This window comes from Magnolia sinica, chromosome 2 (genome assembly GCF_029962835.1).
Source record: "Magnolia sinica isolate HGM2019 chromosome 2, MsV1, whole genome shotgun sequence".
Classification (NCBI taxonomy): Eukaryota; Viridiplantae; Streptophyta; class Magnoliopsida; order Magnoliales; family Magnoliaceae; genus Magnolia; species Magnolia sinica.
The window spans coordinates 96,924,410-96,948,015 of NC_080574.1; the positions used below are offsets into that span (position 1 = coordinate 96,924,410).

The window sequence follows — 23,606 nt, forward strand, 5'->3', positions numbered from 1 at the left end:
TTAACACATCCACTGGAGGGAATACAATCAGTTGGGTAGGATCATCAGATCAGTGTATTTTTGGAACCATGTCCCATGTGTGGTTGGTGCACTATTCAAGCAGCCTCCCTTGATGGAATTGCATCACATGTGCATGGTGGACATACGCATTTGTTTGGGCCACCATTCATGTTAAATGTACTACAGTTCTTCATGTTCTTGACAGAAATTTAAGATCAGCTTCTTTCATGTGGCAGTCCCATCTGTAGGACGGTATCGGACGCAGTTTATGTTTTGGACGCCATTGTTGGGTTCGACCCAAGAGATGCTGCAACTGAGAAAGCATCCAAGCTTATTCCGCACGGTGGCTACACTCAGTTTCTTAAGGCAGATGGGCTCAAAGGAAAGAGACTAGGAATTGTGAGGAAACCATTCTTTGAATTGCTTTCAGAACCTGCGATCAAGCAAACTTTCGAGGAACATCTTAGTACACTAAGGTATAACTTGTTTGAGATACTTATTTTGGGAAATTACAACAAGGTCCTTATTTGGACTTTTGCTCTATATAATAGTCACTCTAATTAACAAAATATTCACAATGAAAAAGAACTAGTTATTAAAAGATATAGAGGTATTAGCTTCTCTCTGGTTTACTAAAAATGCGTCATTTATAATCAACATCTGATATAGACACATCTTCAGGAATCATTTAAAAAAATGTGGATTGTGGATCTCATTATAACATACATGTCCAAATAATGAGATTTTGGTACTCTTTGAAACCTCTTTTAATCCCTGATGTGATGGCATGAAAGATCAAACAAAACACAACACAATCACCATTCAAATCATGGTCAAAACATTCATTTGATGGCCCAGCGTAATCTGGACAACAACATACTTTTCACTTATCAGGCTCATATCTTAAAATATGAGTTTGTGCTAAAGAAATCTTACCACCATTTGATAGATCTTTTTTAATTACTATATGATCGACCAAAGTCTAAATACAATCTAAACTGTTGGAGATATCGCAGCTCCAAAATTATTGCTCCTCCAACATATATAGTTGTAATCGAGTACATTCTACTCCCCACATGTAGGCAATCCTTGACACGTTGTTTCAAGCAAGTTCCACTAGCCCGCAGAAAGGGCAAGGATATTTTATTGGCCCACCAGAGGATCCCATAATAAAAATACTATGGCCCGGTCATCCAATGGATTTGTGGGCCACATATCTTCATAGATCATCCATATTCTTATGAGAATTCATTAATTTAAATTTCGATTTCCAATCGAAGGTCAATCGAAACTGTCATGTCTACAAGGGTGCTGCCAAAGAGTTCACATGAGGCCATCACTCAGGGAACCAAGTGTTTATTTTGTTGTCAAGTGTGGTGATTGGATAGCCTAATGTGTAGATTGGGTTAATTTCTACACTGGGTGATCTTCATAGTAGGACTAGGCTTTGCAGACCAGATGAATGTTATGCACATGTGATAGGTTAGATTGTAACTTAGTAATCCAATCAGATGCATACGAACACTTCTTTCTATATATTTATGCCAATATATGAAAGTATATCTCTCGATATAAAAGCTTTCAAATGCATATAAGCACTTCCATTCATGTCTCCCACAGTCCATAAAGGGTGGGTGGGTAATACATTTTAAAAATGACTTTTGAAATTTTAATTTTTAAATGGAGGTGGATACCAACCAACCATGTTTACACGTTATTTGATGGTAGGCACAAGATTATTGGTGAGTCTTATGCAGATTGAAGTTGTGGCCATTTCTCATAGAAATTTGTATTAGCGGTTGTTTTTATTGTAGGGAGAAATGAATTCATTGTGCTACATTATCCATATGCTATGCTATACCTTTTTCATGTTTGGATACAATGGATACAATAGAATTGCAAATAAAAGAATGTAGTTTTCCCTTAATTCGATGTACTAGCATGTTTGGATAACAAAGAAAAGAGGGAATTCCTGAAGGCAATCATTAGACTTCTCCATAGTTAGAATTTATTTATTTATTTTGCAAATGAAATGAGATGACCATTATCTAATGAAAATAAAATTTCTACATGCTTTCCAAACAGTATAAAGCTAATTTTCAATAATATTCATGCAAATAATATTGAATGCTTTAGTTTTCATTTTCCCTTCCATTTCTACTTGTAATTCAAATATGATGCATGGCCGAGGGTATCTAGAGTTAACTTGCATTTTTAATGAACTTGGTGCATGGATAAAAGAGGAGATTACTGTCTTTTTCTCAAAAATAGTCTTTGAATCTACAAGAGGAGTAAAACCTCTAAAAATGAGAAATATAATTGATAGTATTGAGTAAAGTCTACAATGTATATGATGGCCTCATATAAGCAAAGAAACCCTATACCCTAATTTGACTTGAAACATGACACTTTTCCAAAATAGTAAAAAGACGTATAATCCTACCAAAACTCGCAAACAACCTTTGGATGTCTACAACAAGGACTCTAGCCCATAGTTAGACTTTGAAAACCTTAAGAAAAATGGTACTTACTAAAAAGACTTAGGTTTTAACTTTTTTTCTTTTTAAAATCTCTTCCAATGGTATATTATACATGCACGATCTAGTTGCAACGTTATGGCCGCTAAAAGTTATATTGCACATTTAAGCCGTTTCTACCCAATTGGGCTTGTTCATCCTAAATTTGTTCAATCTTGGCCCTCCAATTAATTTGTCCTTTACCTATCTTACATTAATTTTCTAGTTTACAAATGAGCTTGTATAGCGATCAGAATTGTTAACTATGAGACCCCGCTATGGATTGCTAATGTGAAAAAGATCAAATACTGCGTGGATAGAATCTTCAAACCTTGACATTTAAGGAACATGGGCTGTTGTCCATCACATTGAGGTTGCCCAACAGGCAAAAACCATTCGCAATGACAATTAAAGAAAACTAACCCTCCATATATGTTGTTTCATTGAAGGCGAAGAGGTGCAATCTTGGTGGACAATTTGGAGATAGCAAACGTGAGTGAAATAGTTAGTACGAGTTGGAGACGAATTGCATTATTGATGGAGTTCAAGGAATCAATAAATACATACCTTTCGGAGCTTGTCCATTCTCCTGTTAGATCTCTGGTGGATCTGATTGCCTTCAACAATAAATACTCGGCACAGGTATTCATTTACTTAAAATCATACACTTGATTACCAATATTATTTCATGGAAAGGGAAAGATTTTTTGTTTCATTTCTAAAGAAATGATCAAATTGATATGTTGGAAGTAACTAAAGAACATGCTATATTCAGTTGAATTAACTAAAGAACATGTTCTATTTAGTTGCCTTTAATTACTTTTGAGAGGTTAATTTGATCATTATAAATATAACTTGCTCAATTTGATCAATTTGGTCACCCCCTCCACTTTTGGTGTAATTTTGTTGATCTATATACTCCTTGGTGAAACTTTTCCACCTCCTGAAAAAAATGGCATACTCGGCTCAACGGCAATTCAAAATTTTAGTTTAGTGTGTTTTTGGTTGCACTGAATTTCATGAAATATCATGAAATTGTGCACTAAACTACACCTGATTAATCATGAAATTATTTGATATTTGTATGACCGCATGCACTCTTAATTTTCATAAGTATATTTCATGAACAAGAGTTTGAAAATGGTGGTGACTCATTCCCTTCTAGTGGTCTCAACCATAACTTATAACTTTCTAAAATTCAAAAGCTTGATAGCAATTCTTCTGTCTTCATGTTGGAATAGTCCAACATCAAAGATCCTAGGTGAAACCACATAAGTTCAAGCAATAGGATAGCAACATTAGCACAATGCTAAATCAAAAATCAAAATAATGGTTATCATGCCTACAAAATGAAAAACTACAAGATATTCACTCTTTCAATACATCTTTCCAATAATTTTTCCTACTTTTTCATAGAAGGAAAAGAAGTACAAATATTTGTACACCTGCACTTGCCCCTTTTAGAAAAATCTTTAAACTTAATGACACTTTGATGGGGACATCATGCGCACGCCCCCCACCCTACGCATATATTCAAGGAGGAGGCGGGCCCCACTTTCGATCTGGATCGATGACGACATCTTTGGAAGGCCTCGCTGTTAGAGGTTGCGCTATGGGGCTTTGGAGTGGACCCGATCATCTCATAGATTCTACCATCAGATCTCATGATCGTGGCCCACTACTTTAGATGATCTAAGATTTTTAGTTTTGATTACTTTTGTTATTAGAAACTTCATGAACGGTTTTGATTGCTTAGTATTTATTTGCTTTAAGTTTTGATATTAATGCGCGCACATGGCACAAGGGTAAAATTGTCTTTTGGGGTTTAAGGTTTTCTTATAAATAAAGCAGCCCCATGTAGGTATTGGTATGAAGTTTATGGATAAAATTCCTGCGTTTTCTTCCTCTCTATCTCTTTGGGTTGAAGAATCAAATTGGGTGCGAAACCCTTCCTTCCTCGAAGGGCTAACTACTGTGGTGTGAAGTCATACCCATTCCAAATCACCCCTACATCCATAATTTTCTACATCCTTTCCATCTTCAGATTCACCCTCTCTCACACCGAAGTTCTCTTCTATAGCAGGACACAAGCAGGTTTCAGATTCTGGCCCATCTGAGGGGCTGAAATTTCGGCGGAGTATTACGCACAAACCGTGCATCGGATCGACATGAAATTTAGCATGGAGGCAATCCTACCTTGACCGATCCTAGCCTAGAAGTCAGTTTCTGACTTTGTCACCACACACGTGCGAACGGTTGGACATGCACGTGCGCGCAAGGCCATCTGCCGTCCAGCGCATGTGACTCATCAAGTTCTATTTTCCTCTATTTTCCTTCTGTTTAGACTTAAATCAAACCCCTTAATCCAGATCCCTAACCCTAAGAGTTCAAATCCTAATTATTCACAATTTTCGAACCCCAGATTTTTCCCCAAGTTGAAACTTGGTGAATCTCTTGAATTGGGGAACAATCCTTTACAAAAATGGATGACTCTAACAATCCTTTGGGTTTGTTTGGTTTATAATTTTAATTTGATCTAGCCCTGAAATTGTGTAGGCTTGGACCCCTATAGATTCCCCTTTTTTTGAATATTTGATCGTATGTAGGATGTGGAATTTTGTGATTGTTTAAAATTGGTATAATCTAAAGATTGAGCTCTTGCATGTCATATTTAATTTCATGTTCTGCATCAAATTTGGTATCAGAGCACAAGGTTTTCATAGGGGAATACAATGCATGATTAGGGGTTAGTTTACACACACACACACACACACACACACACACACACACACACACACACCCCACACATTCATTTAGGGTTGTTTAGATGTCCATAATTCATCATTTAGGGTTGTTTAGATGTCCATAATTCATGATATAAGCTGCTGAAATTTTTGTTATCAGAAAGTTAGCAGTTAACATTGCTGAATTTTCTGTTATCCATTTATTTTTATAGCTATATTGCTGGATTTTTGTAGAGTTGTGTAATTTCGTTCATATAGCGTCCTATAGGATCATCTAGTGTCATTAGGGTGCATGTAGTGGATTCTAGGCGCATATAGTTGCATCTTAGGACCCCCTTGAGTTGTGTAGTGCATGCCCATGCGTACTGGACGCAGCTGTAGTTTGCATCCCATCATGAACGCCGAGCAACTTACCGAGTCTCTTAGGAAAATAACCCAAAAGTTGGACGCTATGGATGCAAGCATTAAAGCATCTTTGCAATAGGTTAATAATCGATTGGACCAATTAGATGCACACGTTTATCAAGTTGAAACCTCCACCCAAGTAAACACTACCATTAGTGAAGATACCCAATCTCAGGCAGGTGGTTAGGAGGATAGACAAGGGAATTAGAGTGGTCAAGGAAATGGTCGTGGGCGCGCATGCGTGCACCCACTTCGTGAGGGGCATTGTGATCATTATGACCCAGATGCGCAACTCCTCAAGGGAGTTAGGGCAGAGGCCCCTACGTTTAATGGCCAATTGGACCCTAAGGCTTTTTTAGATTGGTTGGTAGATATGGACCACTATTTTGAGTGGTATGACATGTTAGATGCTTGCCGAGTTCGATTTACAAAGATGTGAGGGGTTTGGTCATTTTGCTCACTAGTATGGAATGAAAGAGGGCACCAAGGTGTTCCTTATTAATGAGCAAGTAGAAATAGTGCCCCCAGAAAGAGACGGTGAGGAGGAAGAATACGAGCCAGTGGAGATCCCTAGTGATGAGGAAGAGGGAGCGTAAGAGACTGCGACACTTGCGGTTGTTCATTATGCCTTTGCACAAGCAAAGAATACCGACGATTGACACCGCAACACAATCTTCTAAACCTACGCAAAATGTGGTGATCAGAGTTACAAGATAATCGTGGATAGTGGTAGTTGTGCCAATGTGGCATCCACTGGCACTGTGAGTCGTTTGGGCTTAAAGCTTGAAGCCCATCCCCAACCCTATAGAGTGTCTTGGGTTGATGAGACTTTCATTCCAATCTCTCACCGTTGTCTTGTTCCTATTAAGTTTGGACATATAAAGACACTTTGGTGTGATGTTGTTCCCATGGATGTTGGCCATATCATTTTGGGTGGGCCCTGGTTCTATAATAGGGATGTCACTATATTTGGTCATTCGAATGTGTGTACATTCTGGTTTGAGGGCAAGAAAGTTAAGCTAAATCCACTTCCTCCTAAGAACACGACTGGAAAGGAATCTACTACAAAGAGTGGTGTGAGTGGCTCGAAGAAAATGAAGGAATCAAAGTCCAAGTTTAAGCCTCTCCATATTCTAAATGCCAAATATTTTGAGCGAGAGACTGAGTTGGACTCGATGGTGTACACCCTTGTGGCTAGGGAGAGTGCACTAGAGGTTAGTGTAGAGTTACCCACTGAGGCCATTATGGTAGTGGATGAGTTTCGTGATGCCTTTCCTGATGATCTACTGGACGAGCTTCCCCCTATGAGGGATATACAACACGCTATTGATTTAGTCCATGGGGCGACTATACTAAACCTGTCTGAGGTGGTCAATGGGAGTTGAAGAGGTAGGTTGACGAGCTCTTAGAAAAGGGTTTCATTTAAGAGAGCATGAGCCCGTGTGTCGTGCCCGCCCTTATTACACCTAAGAAGGATGACACATGGAGGATATGTGTTGATAGTAGGGCCATTAACAAAATTACAATTAAGTATCGGTTTCCCATACCGTGTCTTGATGACATGTTGGATATGATGGCCAATGCATATTATTTTCTCAAAAATTGATTTCGAAAGTGGTTATCACTAAATCCGTATATGCCCTGACGACGAGTGGAAAACGGTTTTCAAGACGAAGGATGGGCTATATGAGTGGCTGGTTATACCTTTTGGGCTGACTAATGCCCCAAGTACCTTCATGCGTGTGATGACCCAATTGTTGAGGCCCTTCATGGGGAAGTTCCTGATTGTCTACTATGATGATATCTTGATTTATAGCATGACCAAGGAATAACACCTCAACCATTTGAGGCAAGTTTGTGAGATCCTTAAAGACAGCATAAAGAAGTGTGCGTTTACGTCTAGCAGTGTTATCTTCTTAGGTTTTGTTATGCCATCTGAGGGAGTGTCGGCGGACCTCGAGAAAGTCAAGGCCATCATTAATTGGCCTGAACCATGCTTTATTCATGAGGTGCGCAACTTTCATGGCTTGGCCACCTTCTGTATACCGTTTATTTGAGGCTTCAGTTCCATTATGGCTCCCATCACGTATCGTATAAAAAATGACAGTTTTAATGGACGAAGGCATCCTTGAAGGTCTTTAAGGAGATAAAGGTCAAGATGACCGAAGCTCTAATCACGTGACTTCCGAATTTTTTGAAAGTTTTTGAAGTTGCATGCGATGCGTCAGGAGTCGGCATAAGAGGAGTACTTAGTCAGGAAGGGCACCCCATCGCCCTTTTTAGTGAGGAATGAGGCGAAACAAAAATACTCCAACTATGACAAACAATTTTATGCGGCAGTGCAATCGTTGCGCCACTGATGTCATTATCTATTGCCGTAAAAATTCATCTTATTCTTATATCACGAGGCTTTGAGATATCTGAACTCTCAGAAGAAATTAAACCCTAGGCACGCCAAGTGGGTCCAGTTCCTTCAAGAGTACACTTTTTTGCTTAAGCACAAGGCCGGTGTAGAGAATAAGTCTATCGACTTGTTGAGTCGTTGAGTTGCGTTACTCAATTCCATGAGTGTCGAAGTCACAGGGCTCGAGCATGACAGAGAGGATTATTCTGAGTGCCGTTTGTGCATACCTCGCACCTCCCTCTGCGATTTTCTTGTCTGGGAGTTACATTCAGGAGGGGTCGCAGGTCATTTTGGTCGAAACAAGACCATTGCCCTAGTGGAGGATAGATTTTATTGGCCAAGCCTCAAGCGAGATATGACCAAAATTATAGGGCAATGTCGTACTTGTCAAATGGTAAAACAGAAAAAGCAGAATACAGTGCTATACACTCCTTTGCCAGTTCCATTCGCCCCTTGGAAGGACATCAGTATGGACTTCGTGCTTAGGCTCTCTATGACTATTTGGAAACACGATTCCATATTTGTTGTCCTGAACCATTTTTCTAAAATGGCTCGCTCCATCCCTTATTCGAAGACCTCTGACGCATCTCATGTTGCCAAGTTGTTCTTTAGTGAGGTTGTCAATCTTGATGGGTTATCCAAAACCATAGTGTCTGATCGTGATGTGCGGTTCATGAGTTATTTTTGAAAGACACTATGGCATATGATGAGTATTAGGCTCCAATTTTCTTCTGCCTACCGCCCTCAAACTGATGGTTAAACTGAGGTGGTCAACAGGAGCCTAGGAAATTTACTCAGGTGTTTAGTGGGGGAGCACACCAGGACGTGGGACATTGCACTACCTATCGCCGAGTTTGTATTTAATAGTTCTGTCAATAGATCCACAGATTTTAAGTCTTTTTGAAGTCATTACTGGTTATAAAACCTAGGAAGCCTATCGATCTTGTCTCAATGTCTCTGTCTCATAGGCCATCAGAGTCTGCAGAGTCCTTGGCATATCATATTCATTCATTGCATCAAGAAATCGGGCGAAAGATCAATACTAATAATGAACAATACAAATTTTCTGTAGACCAACATAAACGATTCAAGGAACTCAATGTAGGGGACTGTGATGGTCCGCATCAGGCCAGAGCGGTATCCTCAAGGAGCCATTTGCAAATTACATGCGCGTAGCGCTGAACCATTCAAAATTATAAAACGAAATGGTCCTAATGCGTATATGGTAGATCTTCCACCTTCTATGGAAATTAGTTCCATATTCAATATGGAGGATCTAGTTGCATTTCAGGGGACCACTGATATATTGTTCAGCCTTTCACTTAACCATCTTGATTCCTTAGACCTTTCCCTTAACCCACGGCTCCTTCTCGACCGATCTTTCCAGCCTCTACCTCCTATACCAACCATTCCCACACTCAGAGAGGAGATAGAGGATATTCTAGACCATCAGATAGTATCGATGTTGGACGGCAGCTTTTAAAAGTTCCTTGTCAAGTGGAAGTCACGCCCATCTTCAGACAGTACGTGGCTCACTGAGGAGGAGCTTCAAAGACTTGATCCAGACATCTTGGAGTGGTTCACGAGTTTTGTTTCGTCGGTGGCAAAACCTTCGCAGCTGGGGAGAGTTGATGGGGACATCATGTACATGCCCCCCACCTTACGCACATATTCAAGGACGAGGTGGGCCCCACTTTTAATCTGGATCGACGACGACATCTTTGGAGGGTCTCACAGTTAGGGGCTGCACTATGGGGCTTTGGAGTGGACCCGATCATCACATAGATTCTACCATCGGATCTCATGATTGTGGCCCACTATGTTAGATGATCTAGGATTTTTAGTTTTGATTACTTTTGTTATTAGAAACTTCATGAATGGTTTTGATTGCTTAGTATTTATTTGCTTTAAGTTTTAGTATTAATGCGCGCATATGGCGCAAGGGTAAAATTATCTTTAGGGGTTTAAGGTTTTCTTATAAATAAAGCAGCCCCATGTAGGTATTGGTATGAAGTTTATGAATAAAATTCGTACGTTTTCTTCGTCTCTATCTCTTTGGGTTAAAGAATCAAATTGGGTGCGAAACCCTCCCTTCCTCGAAGGGCTAATTACCGTGGTGTAAAGCTATACCTGTTCCAAATCACCTTCGCATCTTTACACTCCACATTTATCATCTTCTACATCATTTCCATCTTTAGATTCACCCTCTCTAGTACCTAAGTTCTCTTTTACAGCATCGCACAAGCAGATTTCAGATTCTCGCCCATCTGAGAGGCTGAAATTTCGGCGGAGTACTACGCTCAAACTGTGCATTGGATCAACACGAAATTTGGCATGGAGGCAGTCCTACCTTGGTCGATCCTAGCCTAGAAGTTAGTTTCCGACTTTGTGGGCCCCACACACATGCGGACGGTTGGACACGCACATGCGCCAAGGGCCATCTGCCGTCCAGCGCATGTGACTCATCTCAGGTTCTGTTTTCGTCTATTTGCATTCTGTTTAGACTTAAATCAAACCCCTTAATCCAGATCCCTAACATTAAAAGTCCTAACTCCTAATTATTCCCAATTTTCGAAAGCTAGATTTTCACCTAAATTGGAACTTGGTGAATCTCTTGAATTGGGGAACAATCTTTACAAGAATGGATGACTCTACCAATCTTTTGAGTTTGCTTTATAATTTTAATTTGATCCAGCTCTAAAATTGTGTAGGCTTGGACCCCCATAGATTTTCTTTTTTTTTTTGAATATTTGATTGTATGTAAGGATGTGGAATTTTGTGATTGTTTAAAATTGATATTATCTAAAGCTTGAGCTCTTGCATGTCATATTTAATTTCATGTTCTGCATCACACTTGTTCCAACCAGTGTTTCAAAATATCGGTTTCATATTACATATCACATCATTTGGATACGGATATGTATCAGATATTGCATGGGATATATTGCTTGTATTGGGTAATATTGTATCAAACGTTTTGGGAAACATGGGGTAGCATTAGAAAAATGGTTGAATTTTTCAATGAAACTTTAGGGATTGTGAGAAAAGGCCTTCATACGCATTTTTAAATCATAACATCTTAAAAAAGTAGTGCAGATAATAAGTTTCCTTTGTATAAGGTCCTAAGGTATAAACTGTTTGACTGAACTAATACATTTATATTTAAATTGAATGCATAACATTTACAAATGTATAAAGACCTATATGAAAACACAATCAATTTATTCAAAAGCAAAAGAAATAGAAATTAAGAAATATACTTATTAATGATGTGACTGGTTGTGGCTTAGACCCGCATAGAGTTACGCGGTGGCTTGTAATAATCATCTCTATCTCGATGCTGTTGGGAATAATATTGCTGCTCCAAAAATCAACAGTACTGTGTCCAGGTCATAGTAAAATGGTACCAATTACGATACTTTCTGAGATAACATTAGTACTCATCTTGTAAGACCCGTACCCTAATTAACCCTTTGTATGTTTTTTTTTTCGGTGTTAGCATACTTGGAATGGATTGGATTGGCGAGCACCGATCGAATACCATGTTTTTATACCACAACGAATTGAGCCTATCCTCGGGCGACCGGTCAGGCATTGCGATTCCAATGTCACATGACATGCCTCATTGCGATATCTGGTTTGGAAGATGCTATCATTGGCATAATTAGAGGTGAGCCACACAATGTACGTGAGGCGCGAACCTCACTCACATAAATCCTGAGGAATCTTGTTAATCAATCCATCAATCAATCACCCATCACCTTTTTTTCTCCATTAATCCATCACCCATCAGGCTAATTATCTTAATAACCCTACTTAAGTGCCACCTAACCTCAATAGTTTCTCCTTTTACCCCTTGCTTTTCTCCCTTTCCACATGTAAGAGAGCCTCCAAAGTCAACACCTACCCTCCCACCTAGCTAACCCATTATTTCTCTTCACTTTTTCTTTCCTTCCTACCCCTCTCCCTTTGTAATCCTCCTTATCCCAAAATCTCAACAACTTCAAAAATCTATACGTATGAGTCTGTCCCATTTCTCTAGCTAGGGTTTGAGGGAGGGAGGGAGAGAGAGAGAGAGAGAGAGAGAGAGAGAGAGAGAGAGAGAGAAGAAAATATTATAAAGAAAAGAGGAGAGATTAGGAGAAGGTGAGAGATTTGAGAGAGATTTGAAGAAATAAAAGAGAGATTGAGAGGGCTTAGAGAGTGTTGTGTGGGAAATGGAGAATATTAGGGGAGAAGGCTAGTTTAGAAGGCCTCGATCATGATCCAAGCCGTTTGATCACCCATCTGACCCAGTCTGACTGTTCATTTTCATTATGAGTACAATGTTCATTTTCATTGTGAGTACAATGTTCATTTTCATTGTGAGTGCAAGGGTGGAGTTTTTCCTCATTTTCTCTTTTTTTCTTTCATTTTAGTGGGTCCACAAGGGTGGAACCTACTTTATGCACATATGGTTGTGTAGAAGATCCCCCAGTGATGTGCCCACCCGATGGCCAGATTTCCCTTCTTTTCCTTTCCTTTTATCTTTCCTTTTTTGGTTTTTGTGTATTATTACCACACGTTATCATAACGTGGACCACCATGTGTGGCCCACTATGATATTTATTTCCCATATAATATGTTGATAAGATCACATAGATTTGGATGATGGAAAAATACATATTTCAGCTTAATTCAAAAGCCAAATCCCACTGCTTCAGTTTTTCTCCTGAAATACATCGAAGGAGGTTTCCCAACGTGCGATTCACAACCTCGGTCTGCCCATCAGTCCGTGGGTGGTAGGCGCTGCTGAACTGAAGTCATGTCTCGAATTGAGTCCACAAAGTCTGCCAAAAGTGGCTAATGAACTTCGTGTCACAATCAGAGGTAATGGTCTAGGTGACCCTGTGTAGCCTCACAACCTTTCTAAAGAATAGATTCGCCACATGTTGCATTAAGAGTCTTCTTGCCTGAGATAAAGTGTGTCATCTTGGAGAAACGATTTACCACTACGAACACCGAATCCATGCCGCATTCTGTTCGTGAGAGACCAAGCACGATGTCCATAGATAAATACTCCTAAGGGCCGTTAGGCATAGGCAATGGGTGTAGATTCCCGTATTCTGAGATTGCCCCTTGGAGATCTGACGAACATGACAACTTTGTACTGCTTTTTCCACATCACGTACCAATTGTGGCCAGTAATACCGCTCCTTCAGAAGATCTCGCATCTTGTCTCGCCTAAGGTGTTCACCAAGGCCACCTCCTTGTATCTCCTGAATAATCTGCTCCCTCAAAGAACTTTGGAGAATGCACAATCGATTTCCTTTGAAGAGGAAACCGTCTTGCATATGTAGGTCATTAGGATAACCTTCTTAGTACTTTGTCCAAGAATCTTTGAAGTCCTCGTCCTCGACATACAACTTCTTGAGATAGTCGAAGCCGACCACCTCATTGCTCATTGTAACAAGTAGTGTGCATGACGGCTAAGTGCATCAACCACCTTGTTCTGCTGCCCTGACTTGTGCTTCAGAACGAACGTGAATTCTTGCAAAAACGCAACTTATCTAGCATGCACACGATTCACGTTAGTCTGGCTATTAATAAACTTTAATGCTTGATGGTAGTGTACAGAACAAGCTCTCTTTGAATAAGATAATGTCGCCAATGTCGTAATGCCTGAACAACTATGTACAAATGAAGCTCATACGTCGACCACTTCTTTTGGGCTTCGTTAAGTTTCTCGCTGTAGAAGGCTACCGAGTTGCCCTCTTGTGATAATACTCCAATTCCGATATATGAAGCATCACACTCAACCTCAAACAACTTATTGAAATTAGGAAGAACCAAGACTAGTGTTGTGGACAACTAATGCTTAATCCTATGAAAGCACTTGTCAGTCTCATTGGTCTACTAAAATGGTCCCTTTCTCATGCAATCAGTAATAGGTGCGACTATCATACTAAAATTTCGCACAAATCAACGATAGAAGGTCGCAAACCCGTGGAAACTCCTCACTTCATGAATGTTTGTCGGGATCGACCATTCCCTAATGGCTCGCACCTTTTTATCGTGCACACGGATGCCTGTGGACGTTACAACAAATCTTGCGAACAATAGGCTATCCATTAAAAAGCTACACTTCTTCAAGTTGAGGTACAACTTGTTAAATTGTAGGACCTACAACACCTGCTTGAGATGTTCCCTGTGCTCTGTCTCATCCTAGCTATATATTAGGATGTCATCAAAATATACCACCACAAATCGGCTAGTGAACGATTTTAGCACTTGATTAATCAAACACATAAAAGTGCTTAGTGCACTCGATAGACCGAAGGGCATAACTAGTCACTCATACAAGCCTTCCTTGTTCTTGAATGCCATTTTCCACTCATCATCGGGTTGGATACGAATCTGATGGTACCCGCTCCTCAGGTCTAGCCTAGAGAATACCTTGGCCCCTTTTAGCATATCGAGCATGTCGTCTAATCGCAGTATTAGGAACCGATATTTGATGGTAATTTTGTTGATTGTCCAGCTGCCAACACGTGCCAGCTCCCGTCTTTTTTTTTGTTAACAATGCTAGCACAGCACATGAGCTCATGCTCTCACTCAAAAGACCCTTACGAATCAATTCCTCCACCTGCCTTTGAAGTATCTCACACTCCTTCGGACCCATCTGATAACGGGGGTGATTGAGCAGGCTAACCTAATGCAGGGGCATTTCACACCGGGCTCAAGTGGGGTAGCCTGTGGGATGTGAGGACACACTCGGGGTGGGCGGCCCGTGTGAGGTGGTCCCCACCCGTGAGAGGCGGGTGACTCGTGTGAGATGGTACCCATGTGATTTGGGGCCCACGAGGGGGGTTCAACCGAGGTCCTAACCCATGAGATGTGGGACCTGGGCTATGAGATAAAGGAATTGATTCGCCATGCTTTAACAGTTCGAGCTTTTAGAGCAACTGGTTAATTGTCCTGCATCATAGCCCAGGGACGAGGTATATGTGATGTTGGATGTCCCTCATGGGGGGCAATCCATCGGATAAATCTTCAGGCCAGACTTATTTGAATTTGTTTAGCAATAGCCTTAAACTTGGAGGAATGTTTGAGGGCTCCGATTCCTCTCCCTTCACCACTACGGCGTATACCTCGCTGGTTTCCTTGGATTCTTCTATGAAATCTCGAATGATCAGGAGGGAACTCCCCTCTACTTTAGAAGCTTCAGGGTGGTTCTCTGGTGTCATAAGGGTAATGATTATCTTTCGACTATCCTTAACGAAAACGTAAACATTGTTTCATCCTCGGCGGGTCGCATCACAGTCTGATTGCCATGGTCGACCAAGTAACATATGGCATGCTTCCATGTCGACCACGTGACAAAGTATTTGATCCTTATAAATTTTTTCAATTGAAAACGAGACTGTATTGTTCAGTTCCCTTCATCTCGTTCACCTTTTTTATCCAACCAATTGAGTACGGGGAAGGATGTTATGTCATTGGTGGCTACAACTTGTTTACCATCACTCTTGAGACGATGTTCTCACTACTACCACTGTCTATGATTATATCACAGACTTTGTTGTTGACAGTGCACCGTGTATAAAATATATTATGTCGCTGTGGATATAATTCCTTCCATGAGGTGTATAATAATCGCTTCATAACTAGAGATTCTCCACGATCTTCTCCTTTCCATTTATCGCCATATACCCCTTAGTAGCTTGTTCATGTTCATCAAAGCTAGGGTCTTCTTCTGCGGCCACACCTTCAGTGCTCCCTTTGTTTATGGTCAAGTGTGCTAAGGGAAGTTGAGGACAGGTGTTTGATAAATGTCCCGGTTGGCCACATCGGTAACAATTGTTCGACCTTGGCCGAACGTAAGGATTTGGAATCCTATTCGGGCCCGCTATTATGGGTGTTACACATTGAGGCCTAAATGAGCTGCTCCCCGTATCATGGTTTGCGGTTGCAGGAGATTGATGACGTTCTCCTACTAGTTCTTTTACTCGTGCCAGCACTGGATCTTGCGTGGGACCCGTCATGGGGGGTTGAGTTGAAGGATAAGGCCGAGCATCAACTCTTGCAAGTCGCGTTTCTGTCCTACCTGCCAATTGAACTGCTTCATCCATGGTCCCGACTGGGTGCATCTAAATTTAGTCCTGAATCGTCGATCGTAACCCACCTATAAATTGTGCTACCTTCTGTGATTCTGTTTCTGATAGATCGTTGTGTTGCCAACCGCTGAAATTCTTTGATGTAGTCGGTGACGATTCGATTCCCCTGTCGGCAGTTTTGTTATTGCTCGAATAATATTTGCTCGTAATCACTAGGAAGGAATCGAGATCGAAGAAGGCGTCTCATCCGTGGCCATGATGAGATGGACGCCTTATTTTTTTGGGCTCGTAAGAGTTGTAATTGCTTCCAGCATGCAGAAGCACCATATTTTAAATTAAATGCTACTAATTTCACCTTTTTATGCTCTGACACGTTCATGTAATCAAAATATCTTTCTACTTCGGCTAGTTAGTTAAGAAAATCTTCTATGTGTAATAAACCATTAAAACTATGAAGTTCGGCCTTACATTAATAGTCTCTCTCAGCACGATCTAGATGATCACCTTCATGGATTGGTCGTCGGGCAAAGCCTTCATTAAGGTGTTCATCGCTAAAGCTCGAATCACCTGGTGTAGCCCTATGATTTACGACTAGTAGTGCTCTACGAAAATTGAGGTTATGCCATACAACAACCACAGGCGGTGGAGCATCGCCTAGGGCTCGGAGCGAAAGTAACCTATCTGCCAAACGGTCAAGGGTTGCATGGCCAACTGACTCTCTCGGTAAAAAGCTTCCATTCTTTCTAAAAGATAACGAATCCCTGGATCACCGTTTATAGGATTTTGGTTTATACCTTCGTTGTTTGCCATCGACTTGAGGGGAATCCTCGCTCTGATACCAATTGACGCAGGGATGAACGTGATGAGGTCGATCACCGTCTTCCTCGAGGATAAGTACTCCGAATCCACAAAGCTTCTCTGGACTCCTCACAGAGACTTCTCGAATCCATGAGGAAAAGGAAAGAAAAATAGAAATAAATTCTATAAAATTCGTAATTTGATTGATGAATGAAATAAACTAGTTCACGACCCTTTAAATATGGATATTAAGCAATGAGAGAAATTTCAGAATCAAACTACAACTAAAACTCCTAGAATTCGCAACTTACTATAAATAGTAAACTTACCATTTATAGATGGTCGTGATGTCTACTAGTGCGCAAGGTTTTTGGCCAAAAATAGTAAGTGTCCTATTTGGCTTCACCACGTTGTTCTCTTAATTATTCTAAGAACTTTTCACGTTGGGCGCAACTCCTTAAGCCCAACAGATGAAGAGTTATAATCAAACTAAAACTTATTATTTATTGTAAAAATGGAATTAAAATAGGGAAACAACCGTCAATCTGATGGTATTTCGCAAATCTAGCTTGTGTAACCCATCATAACAGGGTTGGGTGGCTAAAGTAGCTCGTTCTACCCCAAAATTATATATTTTACATTCGATAACTCATTCCGGATGGCGAGATATGCCTGATTTAAGGTCTAACGGTCCGAATCACTTTTGTCATCGACCGGGCCTTTTCTGATCCATCTTGGCCATGAAATTGTCCACGACCCGCTCTAGAACAAAAGATCCTTGGGCATATTTGATAGACGGAGTGGATGGTATAGATGTAAATCCCACGTGATTATAAATAAAAAATATATTAAAAAATTAAAAATAAATACATACCAACCACTGACATTGGCTGCATACATGTCACTCGATGCTATTGGTGCCAACGCCAGCGACTGGCGCTATGGTAAAAAGGGTGTGACGAGGTGGCCCATGCTGGTCCCACCATGATGTATATGTTTCATCCACACCGTCCATCCATATCTTCATATCATTTTAGGCCTATGTTCTAAGAATAAGACATATCCAGATCTCAGGTGGACCACACCACAAAAATAGTAGGAACAATGATGTCCACCATTGAAACCTTCCTGAGCCCCACCACGATCGTTTATTTTCCATCTAACCTATTCATGAAGTCACACAGACATGGCTGAAGGTAAACCACAAATATCGGCTTTATTTCAAAGCCTTTTGAGGCCACAGTTAACCACGCTAGTAGACGGCGTGCCTTTGTACGCTGTCTACCAGGTGATCCACTTTGTGGGACCCACCGTGATGTATGCATTCTATCTAGTTGTCCATTCTATCGACCAAATCATTTTAGGCTACGGGCCGAAAAATGAGTCAGATACGACTCTTAGATGGGCCGCACTAGAGGAAATAGTGGGAAATGATGCTAACAATTGGAACCTTTCTTAGGCCCACTATAATCTTTATTTCCCTTAAATGCTAATAAAAACATCATAAAGGGGGGAAGCACAACTTTTCCTTAACTCATAGGGGGTAGTGAGTCTTTTCCTTTTGGTCGAGTTTGTGGCGTGGTTGCACCTTCATTAGAGATGGTGAAATTAGTGTATTTCCTTTAAAATTCACCTAGGGAAAGTCACTTAATCCTCAGAGCTCAAAACACAATGAGAATGAAGAAATGAATTGCTAAGTTTCTGAAAGAGAAATCCCATGGGATATTTATAGACTTCCTTGGGGCCCTAATGATGATGCAGTGCTCATGCATTGGATAAGGGTCATGCTATGCTTGTACAAGTGGCAATAGTGAGGTTTTGGTTGGTCCACATGCTAAGGGAAAGTGTAGACTTAGCTGCAGGGCGCACTAATGGAACTTCAAGCCACACATTCAATACTTAAGTCTGCGCCTTCATACCCCTCTTTCCTAACTTTCTCTTGTGCATTCAGGCTGCGCTTCCACTCGTCTGGGTCGTGCCTTCTCTTTACTTAGAATAATTTTAGACTTCTTTATTTTATTTTATTTTTATAACTCCAACACCATTCTATGCATCAACAAAAAAAAACATTTTTTACCTGAAGCAATCTTTTCAAAATTGTAGAAACGCACTTGAGGCTACAACAAAATCAAAACACCTTCCACAAAGATTTTCACTTGCGATTAGGAACTTATTATATGACAAGAAAGAATTCAATAGCCTTTATAAGAAGGGTTTAAAAGCATATATTGAATAATGAGGGAGGGAACTTGGCATACTTTGAAGAAGAAGATTTCTTGTGTTGAAGAAGATGAACTATCGAACCCTAGAGTATAATGGCTTCCCTAAGCTCAATGTGCTAAGTGCTTAGCCCTTTAGAAGATGATGGAAGTCTCCATTTAAAACCCAAAGTTCTGTGGAGGGAGAACAATAATTCTTAGGAATAGGACCTTATAGGGCCAGTTATAGAGATCCATTCATTAGGTAAATAAATCATAGCCTCAATTTCGTTACAAAAAGTGACATTGCTATGTCATGTATTAAGTATTCACACACGAGCTCCACCCATTTATCTATGCCTATGTTTATTCCTCCACTTAATAATCATTGTTCCATTAGGTGAGCCCGAGTCTCAAGGTGATCTCCACCTTAGTCAACTTCAAGATTTATCATTGTATTTGTAATTGAGCATGAACTGAAAAGATGGCATCATGACATGAATCAATAGGTCAATTGCAAATGTTTATTCTTTGATAGTCAAACCTTAAGTAAACAATAAGATAAATTTTTTCCTTCCAAGAGTGTTTTAAAAACATCGTTTCAGCACAAAAGATGGCATAATGGCATGGATCACTAGGGCAATTGCTAACGATGTCCTTCCATAGTGAAAACAATCATCACTAGGTGACTACTCTAGTGGATCTTAGTCGGGAAAATGAAGTCATACATAGTTTTCCTTTCAGATAACCCAATGCTGCTTAGACATTACCACTCATTGGGGATTAATCGGAATGCATCAAAGTCATCCAAGGAGAGAAATTAGATGTCCATGCACTAATTTATGGTTAGGCGGCTGATTATATATATATCTACAGAAACGCTCACCTGCGAACCAGTTCGTATGTACTATGTACGAACTTTTTTGAGAACCCATCATACGTGTTGTGGATCCAAAATCTGAACCGTTCATGTGAAGCAGCACCACCTGAAACCCCCCGGGCCCAAGTTTTACTTTGATCTAAAACTTTGATGGGCCATGAAAAATGAAAACAGTTTCCTCCCTTGATTTGCAATTCTCTTTTCTATGGCCCACCGGAATATTAGATCAGGGTGAAAATTTGTCATTTGGGGTTTTATGGGATTCCGCATCACATGGACCATTCAAATTAGACACCCATGGCACGTGTGCAAAGGTGCGCATGTGCGTAGGTGCGCAGGGGAGCATGACTCTAAATATATATATATATATATATAGAGAGAGAGAGAGAGAGAGAGAGAGAGAGAGAGAGAGAAGTGAACAATCCCTTAGATTGAGATTGAAGAGTATCTTTTTGCACTAATTCTACTCACTGTGCTTGCTAAACTTGCTATGCATACTCATATATTGGAGTAAGAACCCATCACTAATTGCTTGTGACATAACTATTTAGAAATCATCTAATTACCATGACAACCTTGATGTATTGACAAAGCATATCAATAGTTATGAACTCATTTGTATTGTCAAGGAACTACAAGATCAAGCTTCTTAATGTCATTAACCAAATAAATACACTTGCATGCTACAATGTCATTGGAGACTCATTGAAAGCAATCAACCAGTTTGATAATCACATAATTCTTATGATGAAGATCCATTAGAATGGAACCATAGTGCACTTCCAATCATAGACGATATAGTTTTACATTGCTATGAGCATTGTGATTGGCTTTTAAGGACACAAAAGCTAATAAATCCCATTTGCCCTAAATTCACTCACCTACAACATGCATACTCATGTTCTCCTAGTAACCACCTATATTTATCATACAAGATTAACCTGCGTAATCGCATTACTTTTTCTCCATTGCTTGTCTAGTTTAGCTTACCTGGTTAATGGCTCAAATATCTGACATGTGTGTTATCTAGTTGTATATTTGACACGTGTTCGGCCCCAACACATTAAAGAACCCTTATTGTATCATGACCCTTATTTGATTCATTTGCATGTGGGGCAACAAGATATGGTCTAGGCGGTTGATATGATGGGCCCCATATAAATAAAAGGCCTATAAACTCTCCTAATGAATGATTCTAAACTTATGACTGGTGGGCTAGAAAGCAAATGGTTTATAAATCATCATCATCATTTAAGATTTATACCAACTAATTAGGGTTAGTTACATGAATCATGTTCTACCATTTTGATCTATCAAGAGGCATAACTTCAGTTAGATAGTAGGTTATCAAGTCTAAATGGTTCATAAATAAATATAATAATAGTTCACATGTAAGAAAACAAATGCCTAGAGGAAAAAAACAACTAAGATTGTCAGAATCTAAGAGATCTAAGGACAACTCTCACAATAGTGGAATTATGAGATGTGTAATATTTGAAATATTGAAAACAACAATTCTATGGACAACCTTGCAATTCCCTCTAAGTTTAATTTATCATATTCTTATTCACATTCAATAGATATTAGGGGTGTCAATGGGCTGGGCTTGAGCCTGAAAATTCTGAATTTTGAATAAGGTCGGCTCGATTGCTGGCCCAAAATAGTTTAAAATCCAGGCTGAGACCTACCCCAGGCATGGCCCATTGACAACTCTATTAGTGATGGTCCCTATAGGACTTTGGTTGAAATTACAAATGTGTTTATGTATGTATTCATTTGTTATTTATTCACAAGTTAATTAATAAATGTGTTTTCAAATAACAAAAATACCTTTTATGCAGGAAAATGTCAAGGAATATGGTCAGACCATCTTTCTACGAGCTCAGAGGACAAATGGACTAAACAAAAACATCATAAAGACCATAAAGAGACTGTCGAAAGATGGATTTGAGAGGATGATGAAGGACAATAACTTGGATGCAATGGTGACACCTGACTGGGTTGCTTCAAGGGTCCTTGCAATAGGTGAGTGTCCAGGAATAAGCATTCCAGCAGGATATAAAATGGATGGGATGCCTGTTGGGATTTGCTTCGGAGGATTAAGGGGGTCTGAACCCAAGCTTATCGAAATCGCATATGCTTTTGAACAAGCGACCAAGATTCGTAAGCCACCTTCATTCAAGCCATGACATGGTAGCGAGAACCAATCTAGTATAACCTGTGTGGATATGGGGTGGATCTCATTCATGTGAAATTGTTTCCTATGTTAGTAGTAGGCAAGTGCCTGTATGGCTAGTCATACTAAAGTTTTCCTTATAAGTTTGTGTGCTCTAAAACTTGTCCTTCATTCAAGCTATAGTAACATGGTGGAAATAAAAGAAGCAAAATAAATTTCAATAAATTTCTACTATATATAAGGTGACGAGCAGACAAATGATTTTTCCCATACTCTCAGTTATTGGAAGGTTGTAAACTTTGAGAGTTGAAAGGACATTGGATTGTGGACAATATTTTGAAGTTTGAGGAGGCTATTTATAGAATTCCAAAAAAATGGTGCATATCAACTTAGCTGGGATTTTACTCACTTCCCATCATTTAGTGGTAAGGATTTCAGCCATAAATGGATTTTTTTTTTTCCATTTCTTTCATTGTGAATAGCCCATAATTAGCTCGAGGGTGGTGTGGATCCCACCTTTGATGTGGACCATCCATCAAAGTAGGGCTTGCTTGATGTGAATCGCCCATCATGTGGGACCACACTTTGATGCAGGCCATCCATCATGTGGGACTCACCTTTGATGTGACTGCGCATTATGTGGGCCCACCTTTGATGTGGACCATTCATCATGTGAGGCCCACCTTCAATATGGGTCATTCATCATGTGGGCCTACCTCAAAGAGATTGTAAAGAGGAGAAGAGGGTACGATGGGAATTACTTGAAAAGTTTAAGGACAAACTTGTCCAAAAATTAGTCCATAATGTCTTCCCGTTTAACCCAAATAACCTATGTTTCAAAAAGTAACTCCTCCCTAACTTATAAAATTGGAGCTTATTTGCAACTTTCTAAACAAATAAGCATTATGATTAGATTTTTACCAAATAGGCTAAAAGTTTTTTGTTTAGAAATAAGCCAATAAGCTCTTATTTATAGAGATGCCAAACAGCCCTAATTGTGAGAGAGAGAGAGAGAGAGAGAGAGAGAGAGAGAGAGAGAGAGAGAGAGAATAAATGATAATGAAATGAATGTGGAGAGAAATATAATTTAGAATGTTGATTAGAAATTAGAAAACGAATGAAGATGATATAGAAATGTAGAATATTAGAATGTGTAACTATGTAAGAGAGAAATGTAGATTGTAGAATGAGAGTGCTTGAATGTTGAATGAGAATCTTCCTTGAAAGTGCTTGAAGCTTAAAACTTGATCTTCCAAGAGAGAGGGAAACTTCCCTTCTTGAATGATCTTCTTGCTTTAATATTGTAGAGAAGTAGGAACTAAGAACTTGGAAGTTGATGTTGCATTGGAACTTGAAATAGGAACTATGAGAGAGAGAGAGAGAGAGAGA

General features: G+C 39.9%; 1 protein-coding gene across 1 annotated transcript in view; it reads left to right on the forward strand.

Annotated features, from left to right (window-relative positions):
- Positions 1-22,463, forward strand: part of LOC131237291 (probable amidase At4g34880) — a 50,904-nt gene extending 28,441 nt beyond the window's left edge. Inside the window, exons 3-5 of the mRNA XM_058234990.1 lie at positions 237-476; positions 2,966-3,158; positions 21,883-22,463. Of these exons, the coding sequence (XP_058090973.1) occupies positions 237-476; positions 2,966-3,158; positions 21,883-22,230 (781 nt within the window). The 3' untranslated portion in view covers positions 22,231-22,463. The remainder of the gene's footprint in view (positions 1-236; positions 477-2,965; positions 3,159-21,882) is intronic.
- Positions 22,464-23,606: the final 1,143 nt, after the last annotated feature.